The sequence below is a fragment of the Pteropus medius genome, unplaced genomic scaffold, assembly GCF_902729225.1.
Source record: "Pteropus medius unplaced genomic scaffold, Ma_sr-lr_union100, whole genome shotgun sequence".
In the NCBI taxonomy this organism is placed as follows: Eukaryota; Metazoa; Chordata; class Mammalia; order Chiroptera; family Pteropodidae; genus Pteropus; species Pteropus medius.
The window spans coordinates 9,353,411-9,379,928 of NW_024344378.1; the positions used below are offsets into that span (position 1 = coordinate 9,353,411).

A 26,518-nucleotide genomic window follows, 5' to 3' on the forward strand; every position below is an offset into this window, starting at 1 on the left:
TTCACTGTAATCAGATTTAAATGGAAATACCATGCTGAGAAGTTTAAATGTTTTCCCTCTGATTGTATATAGCTGCATACTACCAATCAGAGTCTTGGCTATCTTTCACATGATTAAGAAAGTGACTTTGGGAAACTTCGATGTTACAGAGACTCTAGTTATTGTGCAGACTTAATTTAACATGCAGTGTGGCCACCCTTCCCAACTTGCAACTAGGACCGGATGCATAATTAGAAGATACACATTTCCGTTTTAATTTATCTGTTGGAAGGCCAGCACAACTGAAGTCATTATCAGGCAAAACTCCAAAGGTTACAGTGTTGAACAGAAATGGAAATACTTCAAGTATTGAAGACACTGCAATGACAAATGGACTAGTCATATTTGTCTGAAAGTTTAAAGAAATATTTCCCTTCACCTACTCAAAACCGATGACAACTACAGACGTCAATGTTTAAATACAAAGGATAATTCTTATCTGGCTATAAATTTTTGTTTGGCCCTTAACACATCAAAATATTTTTAAACTTCATTTAAAGACACACTGTGCAAGTACTCTAAAATATAATTCTACTCTAGCACCACAGATGTCACTTGCTATAACATTGCCAAGTACTCCCTAAATTTTATATGAACTGTTCCCTCATTGGTTAGAATGCGCTGAGTAAATATGACCCTTACTGTCACAAGTCATTGTTTAATGCAAACTTTCATGGTTCTTAACAAATGAAGCTTTTTTAGATCTTATCAATTCTAATTTTAATTTCATACTAGGAAATTCTATTGGTTTATTAAAATTTTTTTTTTTTTAGGGCCAAAAACATTACAAGAATCAGCCCTTTTAACATTGTAATATAAATTTCAAATTGTGATTCCCTCTTTCTAAATCAACTGGGAAAACATTTTCTAGTATTTTCTACCTTCAATTACCAAAAATCTGATATACGATAATTCCTTATTTTACCCCTTAATCGTCCTTAATTTAAACGAGGTACTTACTGTTCACTGACTAAATTAGCAGTTTTGTAATAAAAGCAGTATTTTATTTTCCATTAGGTAGGGACATTATAATCTAGCATTTCTAGTAGTAAAATCTAATTGGTTGTTTTACATTAAATGAGATTATATGTGAAAGTATTTTATAAAGTATTATACAAAGTTAATCATTTCCATAATAAAACAGTTACTAGTACTACTAATACAGAATCACAATGAAATGTCCAGAAAAATACAAAGTCCTAAGGACCAAAAAATTGCCCGAAAAGCAAATCGCTTCATTAAACTATTATTTCTTGAGTGCCTACTATGCATATGCCAGGCACAGCTCTGGCCCCTAAGGATTTAGCAGCGAGTGAGACAGACGAGTCATAAACGATTCTGTTCTTCACAGAGCTTCTGTGGTAGTGGATCAAGCTCATGTATTCTTTTGACCACGTGATTGTGAAAATTAAATGTAAAGGCTTAGAAAAGTGCCTGATCCTTAAGAGCTCAACAATGTCAATCATCATCATCCTCACCATCATCATCGAGTGAGAAGTTTGAAGTCAACAAGGAAGCGGCAAACAAAACACTAGGCAGTCAAGATTTTGCCTCTATCTTTTAGTTGCATTCATTCATTCATTCATTCATTCATTCAAAAAGTAGTATGCCTGCCATGTGGAATGCCAATTAAAGGACATAATTTGATAGGAAGATGGAGAGTATTGATTTAGAGTAACATTGTTAGTGAGGTAATAGTGTTAAGTCCTCAAGCAAGAATTATTTGGACGTCTCGGATAATAAAATTGAGAACTTGCTAATAAAGGTAAAGATAACTTATGCGTGTTGCCCATTCGTTAGAGAATGTGAAAATAATTGAAAGTGGTAATGGTAAAAAAGAGGAAGGACAACATTACACAGAGAAAGCACTGTTTATATTACTATCGCCAGTATTATTGGAAATACTACTAATAATGAACTTTTATCCATTTTTTAAAGCTAAAAAATGCTTTTACATTCATTATCTAGGTTGTTCCTTAAGACTATTCTGTTGAAGTGGGTCAGGAAGCTATTTCGATCCTTCCTTCACAGATGGCCAAAAAGAGGCATGGAGGAATCATATGACTACTTCGGGCTGACACGGCTGGTGGTAGTGGTGGGACCTGAACCCAGGACTCCAGATCCCTTGACCTGCGCTCTGCTCACTTCACAGCCGTTAGAAGGAAATGGCCACTTTGGTACAAATTATTAGCGCATACATGACTTATAGACAGAAGAAAAACAAAACCAAAAATAGGTCAGTTATGGTCAAAGGCATTAATTAATGCTGGTGGCAATGAGAACGAATGCATTAATATAAAAGGCAACCATTCTGTTAACGGTCGTTGAATGCGTTCTCAGTGTTGAGCATTGCCCTTGGCACTCGGACCCATTATTTTGTCCATCTATGCCGATAGGAGTGGATCGCAACACAGATTACAGCCGTAAACACGTACTAAGGGCGTACTGCAGGCAGCATGCCTAGAGCTCAAAGAGCAGTACCAAAGAGCGAGGGCAACGAGGCAAGAGATCCGAGGCTGGCAAATAATTGCACGAAGACAAATTCTATGAAGTAGGCACAAGGCGTGAGGGAAAGCAAGACAGGGGTGAGATCTCTGATGGATGTGGAGGTCAAAGATTCCTAGTGGAGCTGATCACTGAGCTGGGGTCTGAAAGATGAGAGGGAGCTAGTCAGATGAAGAACACTGGCATGAGGGGTGTGATAGGTTCTGGGTACAGTGAACCACAAAATCGACAGCATGAAGAGAAAAGATATTTGGGAAACTCCAGGGCATTTGTTTTGGGTGGAATGCAGGTGCAAATGGGAGAACAGCGAGAAGAAAGAGAGGTAGACCGAGGGGGTCCATGAAAAAAACCCTAGATGCCAAAACAGAAAATTGATTTTTAATCTGCAAGCCAGAAAGAGCCATGGAATGATTTTAAGGAATGGAGAGGCATAATCAGATTTTTATTTCAAAGAGACACCTCCAGTGGTAGCATGGAGGTCAGACTGTTATTGAAACCAGATAAGAAAGCAGCAATCAGCACACAGACGAGAGATAAACAGGACAGATATTTAGGAGAGATGAATATGGGAGATGAAAAACTAGGGGGGAGTCTGGAACAACTCCCAGCTTTCTGGCTGGGGTGGCTGGGTGCAGACAAATGCTTTCACTAGTATATGGAGGAGGAACGGGAAGAGCCAGAGTGTGTGGGAAGGCAGTGGTTGGTCTGCTCGGTTCCAGATGTACTGAGTTTGATGACCTGTGGGGCATCTTGGTGGAGAGGTCTAGTTGGATACGCAGGTGTGGAGCTCAGGGATAAAGCCGAGCCCGGAGGTGTCGAGTTGGGGGTTATTTGCATGGATGCAATCTGCAGACTTTGTAATTGTGCGGGTGGGTGACACTAGCTGTTGTGATAGTTAAAGCTTGAAGTCTCAGGCTTTAATGGTTTATTTCTCACTATATACAGTCCAAGGTGAGGATCCTGCTTGGTGTCAGAATGCCTCTGTCTGTGTGCGTGTGCTGTGTGTGCGTGCGCGTGTATGTGTGTGTGTGTAGGGAGTGGCAGTAGCATCTGTCCTGCGTAGTTACTCAGGGACCCAATCTGGTGATGCTTCTGCCATCTTCAACCCAGGGTTTCTATGGTTTCCTGGGGCATTGACATCTAGGTGGCAAGTGCGAGATGATAGGGCAGAAACTACCTTGGTCCAGAAAAGCTCATGACACTGTTCCAACGCCATCAGCAAGCACTGCTTCTCAGGGAAGGTGGGGTGTGAATCTCGGGTGGAGAACCAGCGGTCTCTGCCTCTGGAGTAAACGAGGCCGCCATGGTAGAAAGAACAGAATAAGCAGGAAAGAAGAGCCAGAACAGGACTGATAATGGAGGAGGGGATCCCATGAGAAGACAGGAGCACCCAGAAAGGAGGAGAAAGCTAGGCCTGAGATTTCCCACAGACTCTATGAGAACACTAGTCAGTGGCTACTTATAACCTCTGCATCCTGTTTCCATTTGCAACAAGTAGCCCCCAAATTCCATGACAACTATAAGCCAGTGGACCTTGTGGCTTCTAAGCTTTTCTTGATTTGAAATTCAGAATGTCCCCTGAGAGATTTCTCTCGGAAGGAAGCTGAAGTAGGTGGCTGCTAAGGTGACTCCTGGCTCTACAAATTTGACTGTAGCTGCCTTTCTTCGGCAGGCCAGCAGCGAGGACCCAGACATCACGCTGGTTTCCTTTCTCCTATGCTTCATGTGGCAGCAGAGTGGGCTGCCACAAGCGACACTGTGAAGTCAGGGGACAGTTGGGTTCAAGAACTTTCTTGCTAGAAATATGCATTTATTTTTGCTAATTAGGGCTTGTGAAAGACTGGACATACTTCTGCCGGAGTGGGAAGCACACTGGTAATGGTAGGTGTGGTTTGTACTTACTCTTAGGTGTGGTTTCTATGGTGCCAACACCATCTGTCCGGAAACTGACCGTAAGTCTCATATCTGAGGAGTAAAGTCTGGGCAGGGTCAAAGATGAGGTTGGGATTTGATCTTATATCTAGAAATTTCGGAACAATCTAATAGATTACTTTTAAGTTTAGTTTTCTAATTCTTCACATTACAATACAATTTGCCTTTATGTCTCTGCCTACCCTTCCCCACTGTGAGCACCTTGAAAGCAGGAACTGTATTTTTATTCACCCTTATATCTCAAACTTAGTCTAAGAGGGGCGGTCAATATATATTACTTGAATGAGAATTAAAAGATGTATCATGATGCTTTGTGCTGCTGAGGAAGTGACTTCTGATCAGAAGTCTCCATGTTATTCAACCTCCAAGGTATTTGGAAATATAGGCTGGCCTCTCTGTTTCTCTAGCCCTTGTGCTTAGATGTAGAGAGGTTACTGGGCTGCGAGTGGGGATGACGCAGGGCAGGGGAGGGAACACCACAGCACTCTGTGGCTACAGTTAATCTACTGTCCAAGAGGTGACCCAGGGGAGATTTTCCTGCACGATGCCACTGTGCTCCAAAAGGGTTCACACTCTTCCCTAAGGATCAAACGTGCTTATGGCCCAGAGAATGACAACTATGCCAGGGAGTGTCTGGAGCAACATGTTGGGCAACACTGTCTCTAAATGGGTTTTAATATCAGTCGATGTGTGTATGACATCGATGAAAAATTGAAACGGCTGCCACACCTGCTTGGCATCAAAGCATTAGCAATTCCGCTCTCCCTGGATGTCTCTGGAGAGACTTTTAGGATTTTAAACCAAGTTTGGAAGTCCCACCATAAGCTTCCCTCAGTTCCTGAATGAACCACTTCTCGAAAGGAAAAATCGGTTCACCTCTCATGTTCTGATCTTTCTCTGGAGATTTATGCAAAGTCAGAGCCAAAACAAAAACACAAGTAACTTTCTTTTTTTTCGGTTAAAATAGTGGTGGGTGGTGATATGAATCACTGCTTTCCAAAGTATTATATTAGAGTACTTGAATCAGATCCAAAGCTTATAATATCATATAACCCTGATATACCTTATTGAATATTAAAAGACAAGCTATCAAGTAAAAAAGTAATTTTAGCATTGTCCAAGATGTTTCTGCTCCCCCACGTTCACAGCAATCAATATTTAAAAAAATCTCAACATTAAAAGAAATTGAAAATATGTGACTACCTCTGCAGTGAAAATATTATTTTAAAACAAACTCCAATCATAAAGCGAATTTATGTCTTTTATAAAAAAGGCTCAGATCATAGAAAAAAAAACTAGATAAAATTATGCAATCCCTCACTTCTAGCTATTTAGATAAAATGGAAGAAACAAATGCTATACAGAATGATGATTTTTTTCCATTAATATTATTATAAATTGCTTAGACCTTACAAAAGTTATTACAGATAACTTAATGGCCAAAGGCATTTTAACAAAAACAGATGTGTCTGTAGCCAAATTGATGCTTGATAAATGTCCTTTGCTAAAGGAAAAGGCGGTAGAGTTAGACAACGTATTTCTCAAAACAGACTTCAAACCATTCCTCTGATGTTTGCTAAGTGATACAGGACCCCAGATAGTACACATTCTCTCCAGTAATTCAAAACAGGGACTTTTAAGAAGTAGTTTGTTTAAATGACCTCCTTTAATCTAACAGAGGATAGCATAAAAGAAGCTGTCATTCTCTAAAGCAATCTGAGAATCTGACTGAGCATGCCCATAAATGCTAACCCTTCTGAGTGAAAATATTATTTTACTCCACTTTGCTTTTGGGAACAATCAAATTGGCCTCTGAGCTACTATAAATTGAGAAGTGTTACAAAGAGTCAGCCCTGTTGGGAACCTTTTAAACTCTACAGGCAGGTAAATCATAGAGGGAGCAGACTTGAGAGAACTGGAGTTTTCTGATGTCATACTCAGGGGATAAACATTGTCCTTCAAGCACTCCATGTTATTTCCAGACACAAAGAGAATTTTCATGCCTTGGTTCCACAATCCCGAACTACACTTTCCTAAGTGATTCGCCAAGTGTATTTGTAAAAGGGACATCTTGCTAACCATAGGTCCTTCATAGGCAATAAAATGGGTTGAGAGATGGATGGAGATAGAAATTCTTATTAGCACATGTCGTTACAGAAGACCAACTGGAGAGAAAATCAGAATGTCATTTGTGGAGAGAGATGGAAGGCTTTGCCCTCTTTATTAGGCATATTCACTTTGGATGTTATCTACCTACTCTCAGTAAGTGCCTCAGCTGGCAGGAAGATGAAAAAACTTGCTTTCAGGTCAATAAAGGAAATCTCTTAAGATCAATGGTTGATTAGAGCAGGATCTTCTGAACAGTGGGCTCTGGACTGCATTCTGTAAAGGGTTTTCAAATTAGTCTTACTCTGAGGTCTGGGCAAGGGGCCAGTTTGCTACCCAGCTGCCGCTGACATTCAGCCCAATGGCTGATGAGTTCCCATAATTAGAGAAAAATTTTTTTTTAAAAAATAAAGAAACTTATATTTTAGAGGCATCACGTAAAACAAGGTAGAGAAGTACAGCAGAAGTATAGTACTATTAGGTTTTAAAAAAATATATATATATTTCATCAGATTTCGTTTCATATTCTTACTCCAAAGTTGGAGAAATGCAGATTATCATTTTTATTAGCAAATGTATTTATGACTCACTCTAAAACAATACAAAGGGGGATGTTGAAAGGACAAACTATAAATGGCTTATTTATAATTGACTAAGTACATTGAGTTTCCCCAGCTTTTTTTGGTATAAGACTACCTTTCTTGAAAGCATTTTGACAAACTGGGACTGTGATAATCAGAACAAAAGCAAGTCCCTCTATGAAAAACTGCAGATTTTAATTAACTATATTTCATTCCCATTTCGATTTGTTTTTATGTCTTTGGTCAAGTACTAATTGAGAAGATCATGCAGAAGTGAAAATACTGATCTTGAGCCAATGAACCATAATGCCAAAGGGCACCCACTTCTTTTTTTAGAGAGCTGGAACAATCTGCAAGGATGGAAGGTCAGTGTACGAAAACAACAGAACCCAATATGCATAACTAGATATCTCCTGTCTATCAGCATCAATCCCTGTTGCGTATTTACAGAAATCTTTACAGCAGATTATAAATGATGCTCTGTAAAAAAATGCTGGGTGAGCTGCAGGAGACGACATGGCTGTCTTTGTAAGAACCACCTGTATGGCCTGAATCAAAAGCTAAACTAATTAGATCTAAAATTTAATTTTAATTCAAATAAAAGCAACAATTAAAGTGTAGGTGGCTGAATTGCCTGGTTGTTTGACTGAAATGTTCGGATCAGTATCTAGTTATGGTGCCCTTCGTGGTATGACTGGATTATGTTCTGAAGTTTATGATCCATCATGAAGAGGCGTCACACACTCCAATTCTGAGCACGGCCTTTATTTTGATGTGTAATTAAACATGGCGGAAGCAACTTAGAGAGAGATGTCTAATCAATCCCTAGAATTACTGGGGAATGAAATAGATTATTTAGTAATTTTAACAAGTTTGGAAAAAAGAGAGTTGGGAAGAAGGAAACAGAGTATGTGATGCCACATGAAGATGATTTTACAATATGGAGAGCTGGCATGAAGATGTGAGATAGACGCAGCTAATCAGCCATAGCCAAATCCTCTGAGTCGAGGTATATGAGAAAGTATTTCCTAAACTTCCTGAAGTGACCAATATTTTAATATGCAAGAATATATACCACATTCTATGAAAAGATTTTAGGAACCACCAAACTTCAAAAGGTGCTTCTCTCACAGGTTATTTGATCTTTCTCAAACATTCATATTGGATTGATATTTGAAAAGAAAGATAAACTGAAAAAAGACGTATTTTTGATATATAAAAGCCATCTGTTCAACTTCCCATCTTAAACGTATTGACATGTGTTTTGTTCTAGTATCACTCAAAATTAGCTTTACGATAAAAGTTCATATTAATTATCCCATAACGTAGTCTAATCACTGCTGACATTTTGAAAGAAGATGTTAAGGAAGCCAAGATAACAAACTAAAATGTGAGTGAAAAATATTACATATGTCCCTAAGAGAAAGCCAGTCATGCTCCTGCATGAGTTCATTTTCTCTTAAAGCAAAACCCAACAATGAGGAGGTACTGGAGGCAGGGGAGTCTCCCCGACCTACTCGAGCATGGGCTCCTTCGTCCTTGGCAAGTCTCTGGTTCTTAGATGATCAGCCAAAAAGATTTTGGATGTATTTCAGTTTTAATTTCATTGTTTTATTGATTTTTTATGACTTTTAGTATGACATGAAAATAAGATGGAATATGTCAAAGATTTATACTTTAGGTTTCTCCTCAATTTAAATGATTAGCCTTTAGAATTAAGAGAGCACTAAATCTAATCTAGCACTACCTTTTACATTTAGTCAACGCTGCAAACATTAATATTAAATCACCAGGTACTTTTCTTATACAAAAAAATCCTAAATCCCAGTATGAAATATATGTAATCAAACTTATTTTCCATAGTTTTCCTCCTTGAAAATATGAGCACAATTAGCTACTATCACTTATGTTTATTAGTCAACATAAAAAGTTGAAATTTTCCTTGTTGAACTGAGTGAAAACCAAGCACAAATGCAATTAAAATGCAAAAAGCAAAAGAAAAGACTGATTTTGATTCTTTGCTGTTCTTCAGGGTAAGTCTTCTACAAAATGGGGTTTGCAGATAGTTATGTTAAAGAACACATGGATTCAATGAGTTTGCAAATGACTGTTTTTCACAATCCCATTGAAGTGAACTTAGATCATCTTAAAAGAATGAGAGAATCGTGCTGAAAGAACACATTTCTAAAGTCATTCTCAGAATCTCGTCTGACTAACAAAGATACTTTCTGCACACGTAAACACGGACACGCATACATCTACGCAGGGAGTATTAGACTTGAGTACTAACAACCAACGAGTTGCAAAATATTCTATTAAAATTTACTGGTACTCTTTGTATAATCAACACGAATACAAGCAAAATACCTCCTTATTTAAATAAAGACTTTTCTTCTGGTTTTGATGAGAATATTTAAACAAACAAAAAAAAGGCATGACAGTGATCCTCAAAAACTGAATTTGGGGCACTTGATTTGAGATAATTAACAAACCAATAGAGAATTCTCCTTCTTGGAACACACAGGATCTGACACTTATTAAGGAACTCTTCAGTGTTTCATACAAGGCAATTAATACGGGCTTCACTATAGAAAAATTACATTTTAATGACTTTCTGTTCAAGTTACATGAATTTTATGTAAGGAAAAAGCTTATGAAGTCTAAGATTTTCTTTCCACCCATGTTATTAAAATTTGTATTTGAATATAGTTCCTTTCATTAACATTAAATCAGTTAGCTCTAATTTATGAAAAAGGACTGCTAAGTTTTATACCACAATACTTCGCACAGCTTTAATGTGCATTCATGAAAAAACATAATAAATTAATTTGCTATTGGGAAAGAATTTGACAAATGCATTAATCATGAAGAAACTAAATCCAGTTTTCTTTACTCTTTCTCACAAAGATAGATATAAGAAACTACTGATTTAACATTCTTTAAACAAAATGAGATATAATGATAATAATGAGGATATTCTTAGAACCGGAGAATTTCGGAGCTGGAAGGAATCTGAGAAATTCTCTGCTTTAACAAATGGGAGAAGAACAATTCAGTCTCCCAAACTGTTCATGGAGCAGACTAGTGGAGAATAATTTATTTCATTTTCTCCATTGGAAACCACCACGAAGGTTAGAATTATTCTAGGGCTGACTAATTGGCTTTTAAATGACTCGGTCCCTCCTGAATCACTTCTCGTCCCCAAGGTTTTGATGCCACTTCTCATCCCCAAGGCTTTGAGAGTACAGTTTGAGCTTAGAGAGGATGCTGAAGCACAAGAAACATTTATTGCAGAATTTAGATTAAAAAAAGATAGCATGAAAACAGCACTAAAAATGTTTCTAGCACCTACACTGTGGATTGATTCTTTCGACAAGTCAATGAAATGTTGTCAAATACATTTACAAGTTTGTTTCACTGTGAAAAGTCATAGATTAAAAAAAAAAAAATTCAACAGCGATATAGTGTACTGTAAATATTTCTCTAATTTTGCTATTTGTCTCTTTACTTTGTTTTAGTTTTTTCTCCTAGCATCGAACTTTTGCTTTGGGACGTCGTTCAAGCCACAGATCATCTTTATGATTCCCGTGTCACATGACTCCTATGTGCCTCTCGGAAAGGCCTTCCTGCTTGCCATACCGGGAATTCCCATGTTGTCTTCTATTGTTTTATTTTTAAATTTTTGTATTATTAAGAAAATACAAAAGAAGTTATTGAAAACAATAGTAATTACAACATTTTTAGCAAATATTCAAACACTTTTGAATGTTATTCTAATTTTCGAACCATTACATACTATATACATGTGTATGTGTATATAGTATATAGAATGTGTCTGCAGTGGATATACTATACACATATTAATTACTGGGTTACATGAAGATGTTGATATCGTAATTTAAATTACGGGACCACTTCATTAGAGCCACTTCACCCTCTTTAGAAACATTTCAATCTTTAAGTAAAGGCTTTGGTCAAAAATATAGTGTAAGTACATACAGAATGATCTTAACAAAATATCAGAAAGCTTTTTGTGATTCAAAAATCATGAAAATGATTCATATTCTCCCTTTACTCTGGGGTAAAGAAGCACTAATACCTTAAGAACAGGAAGAAAATAACCCCATGTGCCTACTTACTACACATGGGTTGTATTTTCCTTGTGCTAAAAATTCGAAACTACTTTTACTTCATTTGACCTTTGTTTCTGTAGAAATAAATTTAATTTATTCTCTTTACTTACAACTCTTTCCTCTCTATATGTTATTCTTTATATGAAAGAGCTTGCCTTATTTCTTATATACTTATTAGTTTTTAAATTTTAAAACTGGTTCTTATACTACCACATATGTGAGCATGAAAAGGGTATTTTTTGTTAGAGATAATCCTCAATGACTTTTGAGAAAGAATATTACCCTGATTATTCATTTATATATGGAAAAAGATCATGTTATCTTATTAAGTATACATAATTTTGATGGGCTATTTATCTTCGGAAAATTTTATGTTAAGTTTTAGCTCAACAATTATAGACAAACCACTCTTTATTGTGTTCTCTTTGGTAAAACATACAAATTCAAGTTGACACACTACAGGTATCTGTAACAGGGATGGGACTCACGGCAGAGAGAATGCAGTTAGCATTAACATCGTGGCTAGGTGGAGAGCCAGAGGAGAGAAAGAGCGATTAGGGGGATCGTTTTATAATACTTGAAACTAATGATAAAGTAAATAAATAAAAATAAAAATATGTTTCCAAACTCAGGCAATGCTGAACAGCTTATGTATAGCCACAGAATTTTTTCACTTTGAGTAAACCTTAGTAACAACATATTCGGTGAATGTGGGGGGACTGGGTTCAGAGAAGTTACAGGTCCTGGGTCCAGCACCATCTCAACCTACAGCCCTGGGTAATGAGGCCGACAGCAGCCTTGATCAGCTGAGCAAAACCTTCTCCTTGCTACGAGGTGACTCAAAGTCAATGTGGCAGGAAAGCCCATGAGTGCTGAAAAAACATTTTTACTCTTAGGTTTAAAACGCAGGAATTTTTGGTTAACCCTGAATCACCCACCATATTCAGTGAATCTTTTCCATTTAACAATATTTGAAAATATACAGTTATAAAAATGTTATTAAATTTAGGATCATTCCATTTCCCAACGGGAAGACTCACCAATATTTTATACTGAGGCCACTTTTTAGAAAATCAACTACTGTATAAAAGTGAAGTTTATTCACATTATGTTTCTTCTGGTATTGATACTAGGTGCATTTATGTGGAACCTACTACTTGATGTTCTCAACACCTGAGAAATCCCCTTAAGAATCAAACCTGAACAATAAAAAAATAGCTGTAGCTAAAGGAAAATGAGATGTATTATCAAACTGTAATACAGTAAAACCTAGAAACACAGAAGTAGGATGTAGAAAAGAACGTAAGAGCCTTAAATTAAAAGATGTAAGTCGAGCCTCTTACCTCCTTTTAAAAAAAGTTGTAACTTATAGTTTTCTTTTTTATCTTTTAATACATATTAGTTCGTATGTAAACTTCTGAGACAAAAAAATACTGCATAGCTTCAATCTATACCCATCTCCTTTAGACTATATGTAATTATTTTTCCTCTTCTTTTTGTCTCTTATTCTTCCGCTGCCTCTTTTTAAATCACCCCCTTTAGTTCCTGGCTTCCTTTATTTAAAAAGCAGGTGGCTGTGATGGCTGGTATTTGACATTCTTGATTAAATAATTGCATTATCTAAACTATCTTCTAGTCTTCATGGACCTCCTTTTGTGAAACTACAAAAATGTCTATTGAAATTTCTCTAATGCTGTCTCATTCTGTGAGCAACTTTAGACTGTCACATCATCATTTGATATTATGGAACTAGAGGAAATTTCAGATGGTTTCAATAACCATTTCTGTTACTGTGCTCTTCTTAACTTCTCATTTGGGTTTGCAGATCATTTATATTTAAATATCTTTTATAAATGCATCAGTTACAGAAAGAAGTACTGATATTTTGATAATTTTTAACATCTTCATTTTTCTCTTAAAACTTTTCTTTTTGGGTGCAATTTTAGTACCAATATCCATAAAGTGATGGGTTTTGTGATTTCCTTTTATGGATACTGACTGGAAGAGCTCCCTCTTTTATCAATGTTTCCATCTAAGGTCATGAAGATGTTATTTTTCTAAAAAACACAATGGAAATGAATACAGATTTTGGTTAATAACGTGAGGTCACTTTAAAGGAAAGCTTAAATTTCAGAAAATTTGGGGCTGCTCTGCCCTTCTGAGAATTCTCCTTGGGGTTTCCTAGCAAATGAATCGCACGCTGGAGCAGGCTAGCTGGGTTCTTGTGCCCTCAGACTCTGGGTAACAGAGATAAACAACCAGATTACTCCCCAGCAGGCGCAAGCTGAGTATCCCGGAATTACAGTTTTAATGTTACTCCCTCTTGCCCCAAACGTGGCTTTTGGCATTTCTTTGCAGGGGCCTGTGATAACTGTGGCTTTGGCTAGCTTGAGTTCCGGAGTAGCAGCAAAGATGACTGAGATGAGGCCAGAACACAATTCCATATGTCAGCTAGAGTCAGCACAAGGTCCCGTCCACCATGAGCACCGGGGAGAGAGCAGAAGACAACATGCGCCAAACACACCAACTCTCGACATTTACAGCCAAAAATCATCGTCTTCTCATGGAGAGGAGGGATGTGGGGGGTGGGTCTATGGGGACCATGGGAGAAGTACAGATCCCCAAGTCATTGTCTTTATTGCAGCTTTCGTATAACCTTTTGTATGGCATGGGTGACAGTTACACTCTGCATCAGAAATACAGCTGGAAATGCTATTCTGTATTTTAAAAATTGGAGATCCTTTGGCTTGCTAATAATTTTAATGTGCTACTTTCAAGTTCACCACTGACTGAAACTATATTTCTTTACTCTTAAGCTAAATGATACCTTATATCTCATCGAATTCCTCTTGTTATTTTTAAGCAGAACTGCTATTAAGTTTCAGAATCAAGCTGGCATCTGACCTAGCACACCTGGGAAGAATAAGCACACTGATTTGCCCATTACAGAATGAATCAAAAGCTGTTCTATGACTTACCATGACATGCGTCATTATTACACACTCATAATGGGCCAGGCACTATGCCGAACACTTTAAAACATTAACTCTAACTCTTCCAAAAATCTGCAAGGTAGCTGTTATTACTTTGTCTTACAGATGACAAAACTTAATCCTCAAACAGGTAAAAAGTTACTAAATCACAGCAAATGGCAGAACCAGGATCTGAATTTGGATCTGTCACTCTGCCACACCGCTTCTCAATACATCTGCAATGATCGAGAACAGTGGCACTCAACGTTATGAGACCCAATTTAAAACATATTTTACAATGCTCCTTATTATCTGAAAAAAATTCACAAAATATATAACATATTTACACAAATAATTTTCACTAAAGCAATATAGTGCTCTAAAATGCAGACTAAATAGAAAATAACTTAAAGTGTTATTTCAATATGTAATGCTTGTATATAGCTGTGTCAGAAGTAGTCAGATACTTTCACCTATTTGTAGAATCACCAAGAATCTTTCAGGTATAAATGCAGGTTAATAAGGTGTCTTATCAGAGACTCAATATATGGGGGCACTGTTGCCACTGAGGTGGTTTTGAACAACTCTAGAAAGGTTCTAAGCAAAAAGAAAAGAAAAGAAGTTTGATTGTCTATCAACTTATATAGTGGTTCTATTCCTGGAAAATTTAGTATGTAGTAAAACTATACAAAATTGAGTTTAATGCAAAACAGAAGTTCTAAGGTCATGATTTTGAACAGTTTTTGTTTTTACTTTCACCTTCACGCATGTCCAGATGTGACGATTCCATATTGTGTGGGTTGTTCCGTGTCCCACAGGGCGTCTAGGGTCCCTGTGGCCCACTGGCCCCAAACATCATTCAAACCCAAAATGTATGCAAATTTCTGAAAAAATTTTAGGGGGCAGTATTGCCTCCCATTGAGAATCACTGTTGTAAGTGTTTTCCTTCGGCTAAGATGTGGAAGACAGTAAGTAGGCTTGTTCTCCCTTTTGGAAGCTGATCGAAAAATGAAGAATGCTCATCCAATTCTCTGTATGGCTTTTTTACTTCAGCACAGCACATTACTCTGTTAAGTCGCTGTATCCATATTATAACAAATTACACCCAAACTCAGATGCCTAAAATAACAAGCACTTATGAATCTCTCAGTTTCTGTGAATCAAAATTTGGAAGCAGCTTAGCTGAGTGGTTCTGGTTCAGGGGCTTTCACGAGGTTGCAACTGAGATGTTGGCCATGGCTACAGTCCTCTGAAGGCTTGTCTGGGACTTGGGGACACACTTCAAAGTTCACCCACATGGCCGTTGGTGGGAGGCCTCCTTCCTCACCATACAAACCTCTCCGTAATGAGAGTCCTCATGTCCCAGCACCTGGCTTTTGCCAGAGCAAGTGATCCAACAGAGAGAATGAGGAGAAGCTGAAGAGCCTTTCACAACCCAGCATCTGCAGTTGTACGTTGTAACTTCTGCTTGGTTCTATTTGTTAGAAGCGAGTCGCTAAGTCTTGCCTACGTTCAAGGGGAGGCGAATCAGGCCCCACTTTTGAAGGGAGGAGTATCAAATTTGTGGGTATGTTTGAAAAATGACCACATGGAATATGAAAGATCTACAGAATGAACAGGGCCCCCATAGATCTAATATAACATGGGCGTGGAGTGATGGGACATAGCGTGATAGAAATGGCTGTTAATGGGTCTAGGTTTTGAGATGAGTTAGGAAGGATGAGATTGGAATCAGATGAAAAGAGAAAACTGGCAGAAAACGAGCAAGTGAGCAGACTCTTAAGGCAACTGTACATTTCATTTTACATAGCATCTAAAGATCTTTACCTATCTATCCCACAGAACTCTAATCCCTTCGTCATCATTTTATCTAAAGAAACACAGATAAAATTCACTGTGATTCTTAAACGTTTGAACTTTTTGATAATATACTTAACAGGAAATAATTAGACATGTGGAAAGCTTCCAATATGCCTTCTGTACCTATCACTGGAGAACTCTGAACTGAGATCATAATGAGGAGAGCTGTCTTAGATGACATTCTCCATTCTGCTGCGCATCCTCCAGGCTGAACGAACCCATCATTTTTTATCAAGTATGTTCTATTTAGCATTTCAGCCAGCTTTCCAATTTAGCTAACTTTCAGGTTTTCTGGTTTACTATTTACTTGTGCTTCTAAGTAGAAGTCGAACATCTCATTTGCATACACACAATCTGTTGACCCCTCATCTTTTGAGGATCAGATTCAAAAACTCAGGGCGATGCTCAATGCCAGCTGGAAAGGCGGGCTTGGGTGGGACAGTCTCCTCTTCCCACGGGGTCATTTCTGTGAAGTGTTATGGCTGAGCAAGGGCCATTCATTTTAACCATTTACGGTAAAGGTCTCATGTTTGCTAATTACCTGGCAATATTTAATACATTCACAATGTGAAAAAATTCACTGCTTCCTAGTGACGATCAGAGGCATGAAACACTTAGAAGCATGCTCTATCTAGATTTTGTTCGTCTTTCTCTCAAGACCCAGCCTAAGATCTAACTCACCCAGCGAGTTCTTCTGATTACCACGGACGTCCCTAAACTTTCTTTCTTGATCTTCATCAGCACTTGAAGCCAGAACTACATAATTCAACTTCTAGTGGTTTTCTTGTATATTGTTGTTTTATCAGCTCAAATTGGAGAGGATTTTCAAATTCCTAACCCCACTATACTTCTGGGGAAATATTCATTGGCTAATTTTTAAAACTCTAATTTTTTTCCCTAAAATTTACTGAAATAGTTGGCCTTAAAATTATTTAAACTTTTCCTGAGAATTTCTTAACCCTGTATTCTACAAGGAATGTAGCTAACATTACTCGTTGATCCAAATAACTACTTAGAAGGCAAGGAGAAGACACTAGAAAAGAGACTTCTTTGAGCTAGGACACATATCCCTTAAACCTCGGATTCTTTATTTTATCGCAAGGCAAGAAATATTTTAAAAATGACTTTTAAATGACAGTATTCTTTATCTATGGGACCTGTTATTTACTATTATCACTTATTAGAAATAGGATCGCACATAAGAAAGTCGATCAACCGAAGAATACTTGTTTGTAATAATTACAGCAACAGCGATTTTTGTTGCCTCCACTTATTTTGTCGTTACTTGTTTACATGGAGAACACCAGTTACATAAGCACTGGGCTGACCCGAACTATTAATAATCAAGCCCTGCAGAAAATGTCCATTCAAGCATTATTATGAACAAAGCGCAGTTACCATAACTATCTGCTGAGCTATTTCACAAGGTCTTTGTTCTTTATAAAATGGCATTTGAGAAAAGACAAGCGGTTTTTTTCTTTAAAATATTAATCGCGTATGGACTTTTTATTCCATGGAAGGTCTAAAATACATCTAAATAACCCTTCTCATTGAAAACAAAACAAAATCAACGACAAACAGAAAACCACCACATACTGAGCACGTGTTTTGCAGACTTTATCATATCTGGTCCGCATGATGTCTCTAGAAGGTAGAAATTACGGTACTGCCTTACAGAGGAAGTAATTTAGAATTCCAGAGGTGGCTCGAGGCCTCAGATTTAGCTATTAAACTTGAAGGCAGAATTAGAACTCATCCTAAAGCTCTTACAGTATTCCCTTTACCATGTTGTAAGAAGACAGCATTTGTAGCGCCATTACGTATGGGGTGAACGGCAGGATCGGCCTGCTGTAAATGGCCTGCTCTTCATTTGTGTTGCAAAAGTGAAAACTTTGGACTCCATCTGTGTGCCACACCTAGAGACCTACTTACTGATGGAGACTAATCTTGAGCCTGGTCCTACAAAGCATTTTAAATACCAAGACAAAAGGAAAAGTCAGGGTATCTCAAAGTGTGACAGAAATAACTTCCTTTGCATCAGAGAAAGAGCTCCCAGCAAAAAGAATACCCTGAGCTACCAGGGCTACAACTTGTCCAGCATCGAGAGGTCCCTCGAAGACATAGAGCAGCTCGGGAGCAGGGTGTCTGACAGTCTACGCCATCTGGATCTCTCCCTGCATAGAAGTTTTCAAATAAGGCCTCATGAATTCTAATATGCATGGAATCATGAAATGGGAATCAGTAGAAAAATAGATTTGCTTTACAGAAATTTACCACGTAGCCAAGTGTGATAACACACTGTCCGTAAGGTGAGGGACAGCTGAAACCACAATACTGTGTTCACTGTCTGCCCAAGTTCAGTTACTTTAAATGTTACATTTACAACCATTTTCCTCTTTACACTATGCTGGTGCATGACTGACCGAGACTATTTAAAAAAAAAAAAAGGGCTCTGAGAACTGCGGCTTCGTCGACTTAACTTGCTGTGTGGAACACTGGTCAGAGCCCAATAGGCATTCTAGGAATTTATAATGCTATTTGGGGTTGGTAATTATAATTAGGCTATAGCTGAAATCTGAAACAATTCAGCAGTAAAATTGAGATTAAAATGTGAGGTCGTTGCCTCCTAGCAGTCACAATCAAACTACTGGTGCATGAGTATGACACAAATTTTAGAAAAGAAGACTGCCCTTTAAAATGGTCCATTCAAACTGGAAAGCCTTCTGGACAAACGAGTGAGAAGAAGCTGACTCACTCATGTGCCTGCAAACACTTTAAAACTGTACTTTAAATGATGCTCTGCTTTGAACAGATAATTGGCTCAATTCTTCCCTTTCTCTGTGTCTGTAACTCCCATTGAAATCAATGAGAAATGCATATTCAAAAGGACAGGAGAACAAAGCTGCAGGTTGAATTAATGGGATAAAGAACTGCAGGTCTCTTAAAGCTTGTGCAATTAAATTGTGGCCTCCCGCATTTCTCTAGGGTCACCAGCAATTTGCTGGCCTAGGAAAGCCAGCTGACTTCATTTTCAGAGGTGTCACAATGTGTAGAATGCGTTTTCTTAGACATCAACACGTGATCCCTCTCGGCTCAAAATCTACCTCACTCTAATCTGTTTAGGACCTGATATCTTGGAGTCTGGGATTTCATTCATGTGCCCTCATCACCAGCTAAGATCATCAATCAATCAATAGGAAAAAAAACTCCATTTAAAAGTGATGCAGACTAAGTACATACGACTATCTTATTTTTCTATAAAAATATTTGCCTATGCATCATTAATATACATGTTAATTATGCGCCGTCTTTCCCAACCGGAATGAAAGCTCCAGCTGGCAAGAACTTTGTCTTATTTATCATTATATCTTTAGCACTTGACCTGGTTGTGACTGTTAAATGTTTTTAATCATCAAAACACTGACAGGCATATTTAACACGATATTCATAATACCACAAGAACAATATTTGCTTTTAAAGACTGCAAATGTATAAAACTCAGTATTTGCATTTAAACATTTCTCCACGGAAGGGGAAGAAGGTATTTAGTAACCGCCTACTAATACTAGTTTCTCAACAAATACTTTTTTCCATGAATTCCCACAGCAGTGGGGTGGGATGTAGCATAATTATTTTTATGTTACAGATACAGAAATGGAGGCTTAGAGGAATTAAAGGGCTTCCCCAAGGACACAGAAAGAGGAAGTGGCAGGGCTGAGGTCTGAAAGCTCCTTTGACTGCAAAGCTCAGACTTATCTCCCTTTATCTCATTGCTTACAATTTGAAAAATAAGGAAAGGGAACATATTTACAAAATGGAATGGGTCTCTAGCAGTCAACAGTAAGAAAGGGTGATGATCACATGGCCATCAGCGTACCGAGAGAAGTACCAAGTAGGTGTACAGATAAGGTGAAGTGGCATAAAATGACAAGAAGGGGAAGGCGGGGGACTGGCTTTCCGGCAGAAACCCAGGACGCAGAAACTGAAGGCTGTGCCCCTCGCCTGCTAGTTCGCTGACGCCATGACCCGTCTAGCTGGGCACATATGAGACACAGTTTTCCATCTGCTGTGACTCGTTGGTGGCCTATCCCTCACCCCCTGTCCCCCTCCGCTCTTTGGTTACACGACCTCAAAATTTCATCACTTCTGCATGTTTTACAAACCACATCAGATTTCTTCCTCTCCAGGCACGCCTCCCCCAGCGTTTTCTGTTTTCCCCGACACGCTACCCCTCCCAGTCTCTCCACATAGTATTTTCAAATGCTAACCACATTCTCAATTTGTACTTCGACTCAAAATCTACATCAGAGTAGGGACTCACAGCTTGGAGGCATCTATCCACAAGCAGTCTGGACATCCAGAAAAGTTTTCCGCCATGCTCTGTGATGTCACTTATGCTTTCTGCTCCGCTGACTTTGTCCTGGGCTCTGGAGGGTGCCTCTGCCCCCTTCATAAGTCTATGCTGAGAGTGCTGGGGAGGGCACGAGCATTGTTCTATAACAGAAGCTGAAAGCTTCCTAGGACTTTAATAAAATTATTCTTAGTAATACTAATAAAATATCAAATGGTACTAATAAATAATAGTAATAACGATAGAAATAATAAAACCCACCATTTATTGTTGGTCTGTTGCAGGTGCTGCACTAGCCCGATCCTTTACCTGGATTATTTCATTTACTCCTTCCGCAGCCCCAGTGAGGGACAGGTTGCTGTCCCCATTTTATAGTTGAGGGAACTGTGGCTTTATAGCGATTAAGCACCTTGGCTAAGGATTTGCAACTGGTATGTGACAAAACTGGGATTTGAACCAGGTGTCCTGACCCCAGGGCTGGTGATCTTCACCAAGGCGCCACCCGGCATGGATCTGGGTAAGGCTGTAGTCATCTTTGGGAGCTGGTGTGGGTAGGAGCAATCCAAGGACTCAGGGCCATTTGTGGAGAGAATCCCACAATTAGACGATTGGGATTGTGTTTAAGATAATGATGACAGCTGTGGGGATGAACATTCAATAAGTGGAAAGGAATGAAAATTTGGCATCAGTTAAAATATTCTCTTATATATACTGCAATTTAGTTTATAAAATACTTTCAGTCTATTACCCATCTCACTAATAATTTTCTCCCTCTCGTGCCTGGATTCTGTGCTAATGGCGGCCAGCTTCCTCAACGCAAGACAGTGTTAACAGACATACATCACAATTCTCCTGCTGAGGCAGCAGAGGGCACTGGGAGGAACTGGGAGCTCCGAGCAATCCAGTGACTTTGCCAAGGCCACGTGACTAATAAGTGGCAGCATCCAGGGCATCTGGCCCTCAGCCCAGGGCTCCCTACCTGCCTCATAGACCCTCCCAGGCATGAAGTTCCCTTCTTACTTCACTGTTCCCACTGCATGAATACTTCCAAGATTTTAGGTGAATGAATTTGGACATTTGACGACTGGACATTTCTTCATGTCATTTGACAGATATTCTTTGTATTATTATGATATAACCCATAACTATATCATTTATGTACATTTTGATTATTGTTATTTATCTAATTTCTAATTTCCCACTACTATAAATAATGTTGGGTTGACCATCTCTGCTTCCGATTTGATGAAATTTCTGATTCTTTCCTTCAAGCAGATTCCTAAAACTGAAATAACTAAGTGCAAGAATATTAACTATTTTGAAGCTCGTGATACATAGTCCCAATTAATTTACAGATATTTATACTATACCTCTACCAGCGGTGTTTAAAATATGCCTGTTTCATCATATATACATATAATACATATTTAATTTTTACTAATTTGACGGGTGAGGATTATTATTTTAATATCTATTTTATTGACTACTAGACTACAGGCTTTTAGTATTTTTTATGAGTCATTAGTCCATTGATCAATTGCTTCTTTGCATATTTAGTCTCTTTTTGTATTGCTATTAGGTTTTCCTTATTTAGATGAACTTTCCCTAATATAAAACAATCAATGTTTTATCCTATTCGTTGGCAATATTTTTCTAGATTCACCTCCTTGCATTAGCTGCCATTTGATGTCTTCATTATCAATAAAGACCTCTAGGACCTGGGTTCCACTCTGCTGTAGTTCTTCCTGACACCCCAATGGATGGGTAACTGTGTAAGTCAGAAGCATGAGATTATATCACTTAATAGTCTCATGTTAGCACATGGTGTGGTGGGGAAAAAAAACAATATATAAAGGAAGCACAGCACGAGGAGCTCTACGAAGGTAAGCAGACATAGGAAATGAATCACAAATTACGACTTTCCCGGCTTCAAACTTTCCAACTGAGCATGGAGTGAGTTACTGAAATAATAGGCAGCTCAAATAAGGAGGAAGGGGGAGAAACGCAGGATGGTGCGTGGGAAAAGCAAGGCGGCAGCACCTCAAGGGGAAATACCAGTTAATTTATTTGCATCTCCCTTGTGCTGTTACTAGTGCCCAGCGCAGATCAGTGGTCTGCAGAGGGTTTGTTGCAGGATGGGTCGATGGAAGGCCACACCCTCCTCTCCCGATGGCCACCCAGTGGCTCCGTTATTTTAGACAAGTCAGTTGCCTTTGTTGGGTCTCATTTCACCATCTATAAAATGGGTATTGCACAGGGTCGTTGCCAAGATCCAGTGAGATAATGAATATGAAAACGTGTGAACTATAAAGCATAAGGGAATGTAAGTCTTGCATCTTCACGAAAGTTTTGCTGGAGATATTTAGTGCCTTAAAGGAAAAGTTAATTGGCAAACAGGATAAAAAGCTATGATTTTTCTCAGGCGATTACTCTGGTTTCTTTCCAATCTCCCACCTCCTTCGTGCACTCCTGCCCCATGCTATACATTTAAATGTCCCTAAAAAGCAAGCACTGTAGTTATTTAACTTGATTTCTATGTTGGCCGACATAGCCTGCTAAACAAAATGTTTTGATGAAAGGTCTACAGGAAAATTCTGTTATACACATACATCCTGTATAATACATTAAAGGGGTTAGCATGCAATATTAATTAATGACCTTTCCTTGCTGCTCGTGTTAGTAGGGTGTGCTGGTCATTAGGAAGAACTTCAGAGATATGATGCTGAGTACTGACAATGGGCAGGAATTGCCTGGTATGCAAGTGACTGGGTGTGTGTGTAAGAGGGTGGTCTGTTACTGGAATAGCACGTACAAAGGTCTCGAGGTGAGAAAGGGCATCGCATGGGTCCCGCATGGCTTCTCTGAGAGGCAAAGACGGGTGTTGGGGAAAACAACCTGTCCAAAGCTTATCCACCTGGAACGATCAGCTTGAGCCCCCTTAACACAGCTCTTAGAAAGTAAAAGAGGTCTGTGTAAAGGGTATAAGGACAACGATTGGCTGAGAATATAGTAACAAGATGCTCTTTCTTCTGTTCTCACAACTCTGACCCCTCGGCAAAATATCCTCACGGTACAGACATTCTTCCTCCACAGGCAAGTGATGTGGGGAGGATGCGGTGCCACTGGTCTTGCTCGAGTCGTATTGGGCTGCTTTTCACCAGGTAATTGGTGCTGCGGCATCAGGTGAATAAGTAGAGGTGCCTTTCTGAAATACTAAGCCCTGTCCAGAGCAGACGCTTCCCCTAGTCTCTGCCCCCATCTCTCCCCAAATCAGGCTGCAAATTCCTAAGTAGAAGCCGACTTTCCATATGTTCACTTACTCCTAACGTGAAGTCAGAACTCAGTTATTCTTGAGTGAAGTCGGAACTCAGTTATTCTTGGTTCTCCTGTCTACTTCATTTAAGGTAAATATGGTTTAATAATGCTGCAAACAGCCTTCTGGCCAGGAACCATGACAAAGTTATTTCTGATGTGCTGTATGTTTTGAATTGAAACATACTTATCGTCCAAATTTAAACACATCCACTATATTTCCGTTTTTCCAAGGCAAGATGATCACTATAATATTTTAGAAAATCCCTCTAATAATGGTTGACGCTAGCTCCCTTTTTTCTTATTTATCAAAATAAAAAAAAAAACAACACACACACACTGAAGGAGAACTCAAGTTATCTTTGCTTTGGCATGTTTGGGGCGTGGCAAGCAGATCGGTTCGTTGGAAGGTTGTGTGCAGTGGAAGCATTGATGGATGAAGCTGGAAAGTTAGGGCGGGATCAGATTTTGAAAGACTCTAATGCTGAGGAGTTTGGCCTTTGTCTCGTAGGCCTTTGTCTCAGGCAGCCTTGATGTTGGGCTGTTCTAGAAATCAAGTATGTTTTAACAGAAGACAAAAATGAAACGGGGGCTCCTGAGGGCAGGATGGGGTTGGAAAGCCGCTGCTATTCACATTTTATATATAAAGAAAGTGAGGTACGGAGAGAGGAAGGAATTTGCTAAGGATGTCACAGCTGAGCGGCGAATCTGCCTGGAGGTTTTACTCTACGGCTGCCTTGACGCCTTTCGCCGACAGAGAACGAGAGACAAGAGGAGTGAGTGGGCACCACACAGGGGGATGGAGAGAGCAAGTCCACTCTTAGCCATGTACATTATTCATTCACACACGGTCTTGAAAGGATTCCTTGCATGTGGCAGTTAAAAAAAAATTTCCGGGGGGAGGGGGCGGGGAAAGCAAAACCCCAGAAAACCCAGAGATAAAGATGGGAAAGAAAATATTGGTGTGGATATGCAGACATCTCACACGTGTATCTGTGAATACTGCTTCCCCTCCCACCAAGAGCCTATCCAAGGAGCATTATTACCAAGAGAATAAAAGGAAGAGAGTGAATCCTACGACGGATGAGCGATGAGTAGGAAGTGATGAGTAGGAAGAGAGGCAGCAGCAAGTTTGGAGCTGAATGTAAGGTGCATTAGAGAAGCCATAGCAGGAAAATGGTAAGATGAACCGGACATACCTCTGAGGATCACTCATAGAAGTGGACTCAGAAGTGTTCTGAGGAAGAGATTCATCTAGAACGTACCGAGGGCCTTTGTGGTACAGTGTGATGCCCATCCCTCCCCAAAGAAGCCCATGCCCAGGTCCTAATCTCTGGAAACTATTTTACCTGGTCAGAAGGACTTTGTGATGGGGACACAATCCTGGATTATCTAGGTGGCCCCAGTGTAATCACTGGGAGTCTTGAACGTGGAAGAGGGAGGTAGAAGAGTTGGTCAGAGTAATGACCTGTGAGAAAGATTCCACCGGATGTTGCTGGCTCTGCAGAAGGGGGAGAGGGGTGACATCAATGGAGGAGCACCAGCAAGCTCTAGAAGACAGAAAAGACGAGGAAACAGAGTCTTCTCCTAGAACCTCGAGAAGAAATGTGGCTCTTCAGACCCACTGTAGACTTCTGACCTCCAGAACTATAAGATAGAAAGTTTGTGTTGCTGGAAGTCACCTTGTGGTCATTTGTTACAGCAGCTTCTCAGAACCGTACCAGGTGCTGAGCGGGAATCATGGCATACCCAAACAATGCACTTGAGCTAGGGGCTCTGGGGTATGCTTTCACAGAATCTGAGTTTCCTAGGCTACAGATGTGTCATCATCCTCCAGGATTTTGTGAGCCAGGTGGTGAGAGTTCATCGGTTATTTCCAGCTCTACTCTCTCAAGTTTTTCCCCCTCTTCTTCATAATGCTGTTCTCTGCTGCTTCTTTTAGGGCATATTTCTCAGAAATACAGAGTCAGAACATGGAGAAGGAGGAATAATTCAAGTATTTGTATAATAGACGAAAATACTATTAAGTTTTTAAAATCGGTTACTTATGAAATCCTAAATAAGACAGTGTATGCTTTCTTCTTTGTCTCATTTGGCAATGGCTACTTCGGTACAGAAAAATAGGCAGTTTGCTCAGTAATTTGTCAAGGACTGAAATGAAGTGACTCTAAGAGGCTATTTTAAGAGCTTCACAGACTCCTTTACATGTCACGGCGAACACGGTAAAATGTACTCCCATGAAATATAATTTTTATTATAAAATATTTGAAAGGTTTTTAAATCATTTTTTTAAAAAAATATTTACTATAAGTATGAAATAATATTTGGTTTGCGGTGATGATCCTGCTTACTTAGAAATTCTAATGATGTGAGCAAATTACACCTATGGATTGTTGGCAAGTGTATTGAAATGTTTATAAATACTAAACCGTTAATAAATTTGGCATTACATTATATCCTGCAGCTATTTTTTAACTTCGATTTTGTAGTTTTCTTACTTTAGAGTAAAAAAATTTGTTTCAGTTTTCTTAAACATTTCATAGGCCCAAGGCACTGTGCTCACAGCACTGAAGGGTAAATGGTCCTGTATATCAGCACTACACCTACAACTAACTGAGCTTGACCATGTGATGGCTTCTTTTATAAGGGAGAAGAGTTAAGGTTATGACGGAAACCATGATACAAATTCTAGCACCAAATTACTACTAATTCAACAGCTTGCTACTC

At 39.0% G+C, this 26,518-nt stretch overlaps 1 protein-coding gene across 10 annotated transcripts in view; it reads right to left on the bottom strand.

The window, feature by feature from the left end:
- ATRNL1 (attractin like 1) overlaps positions 1 to 26,518 on the bottom strand; it is a 627,375-nt gene that overhangs the window by 91,582 nt on the left and 509,275 nt on the right. Inside the window, exon 29 of one of the 10 annotated variants that reach the window (XM_039871113.1) lies at positions 21,065 to 21,117. The exons of the other annotated variants lie outside the window; for them this stretch is intronic. Within the exon in view, the coding sequence (XP_039727047.1) occupies positions 21,080 to 21,117 (38 nt within the window). The 3' untranslated portion in view covers positions 21,065 to 21,079. Of the gene's footprint in view, positions 1 to 21,064; positions 21,118 to 26,518 lie in introns of those variants that run through there. 10 annotated transcript variants of the gene reach the window in all.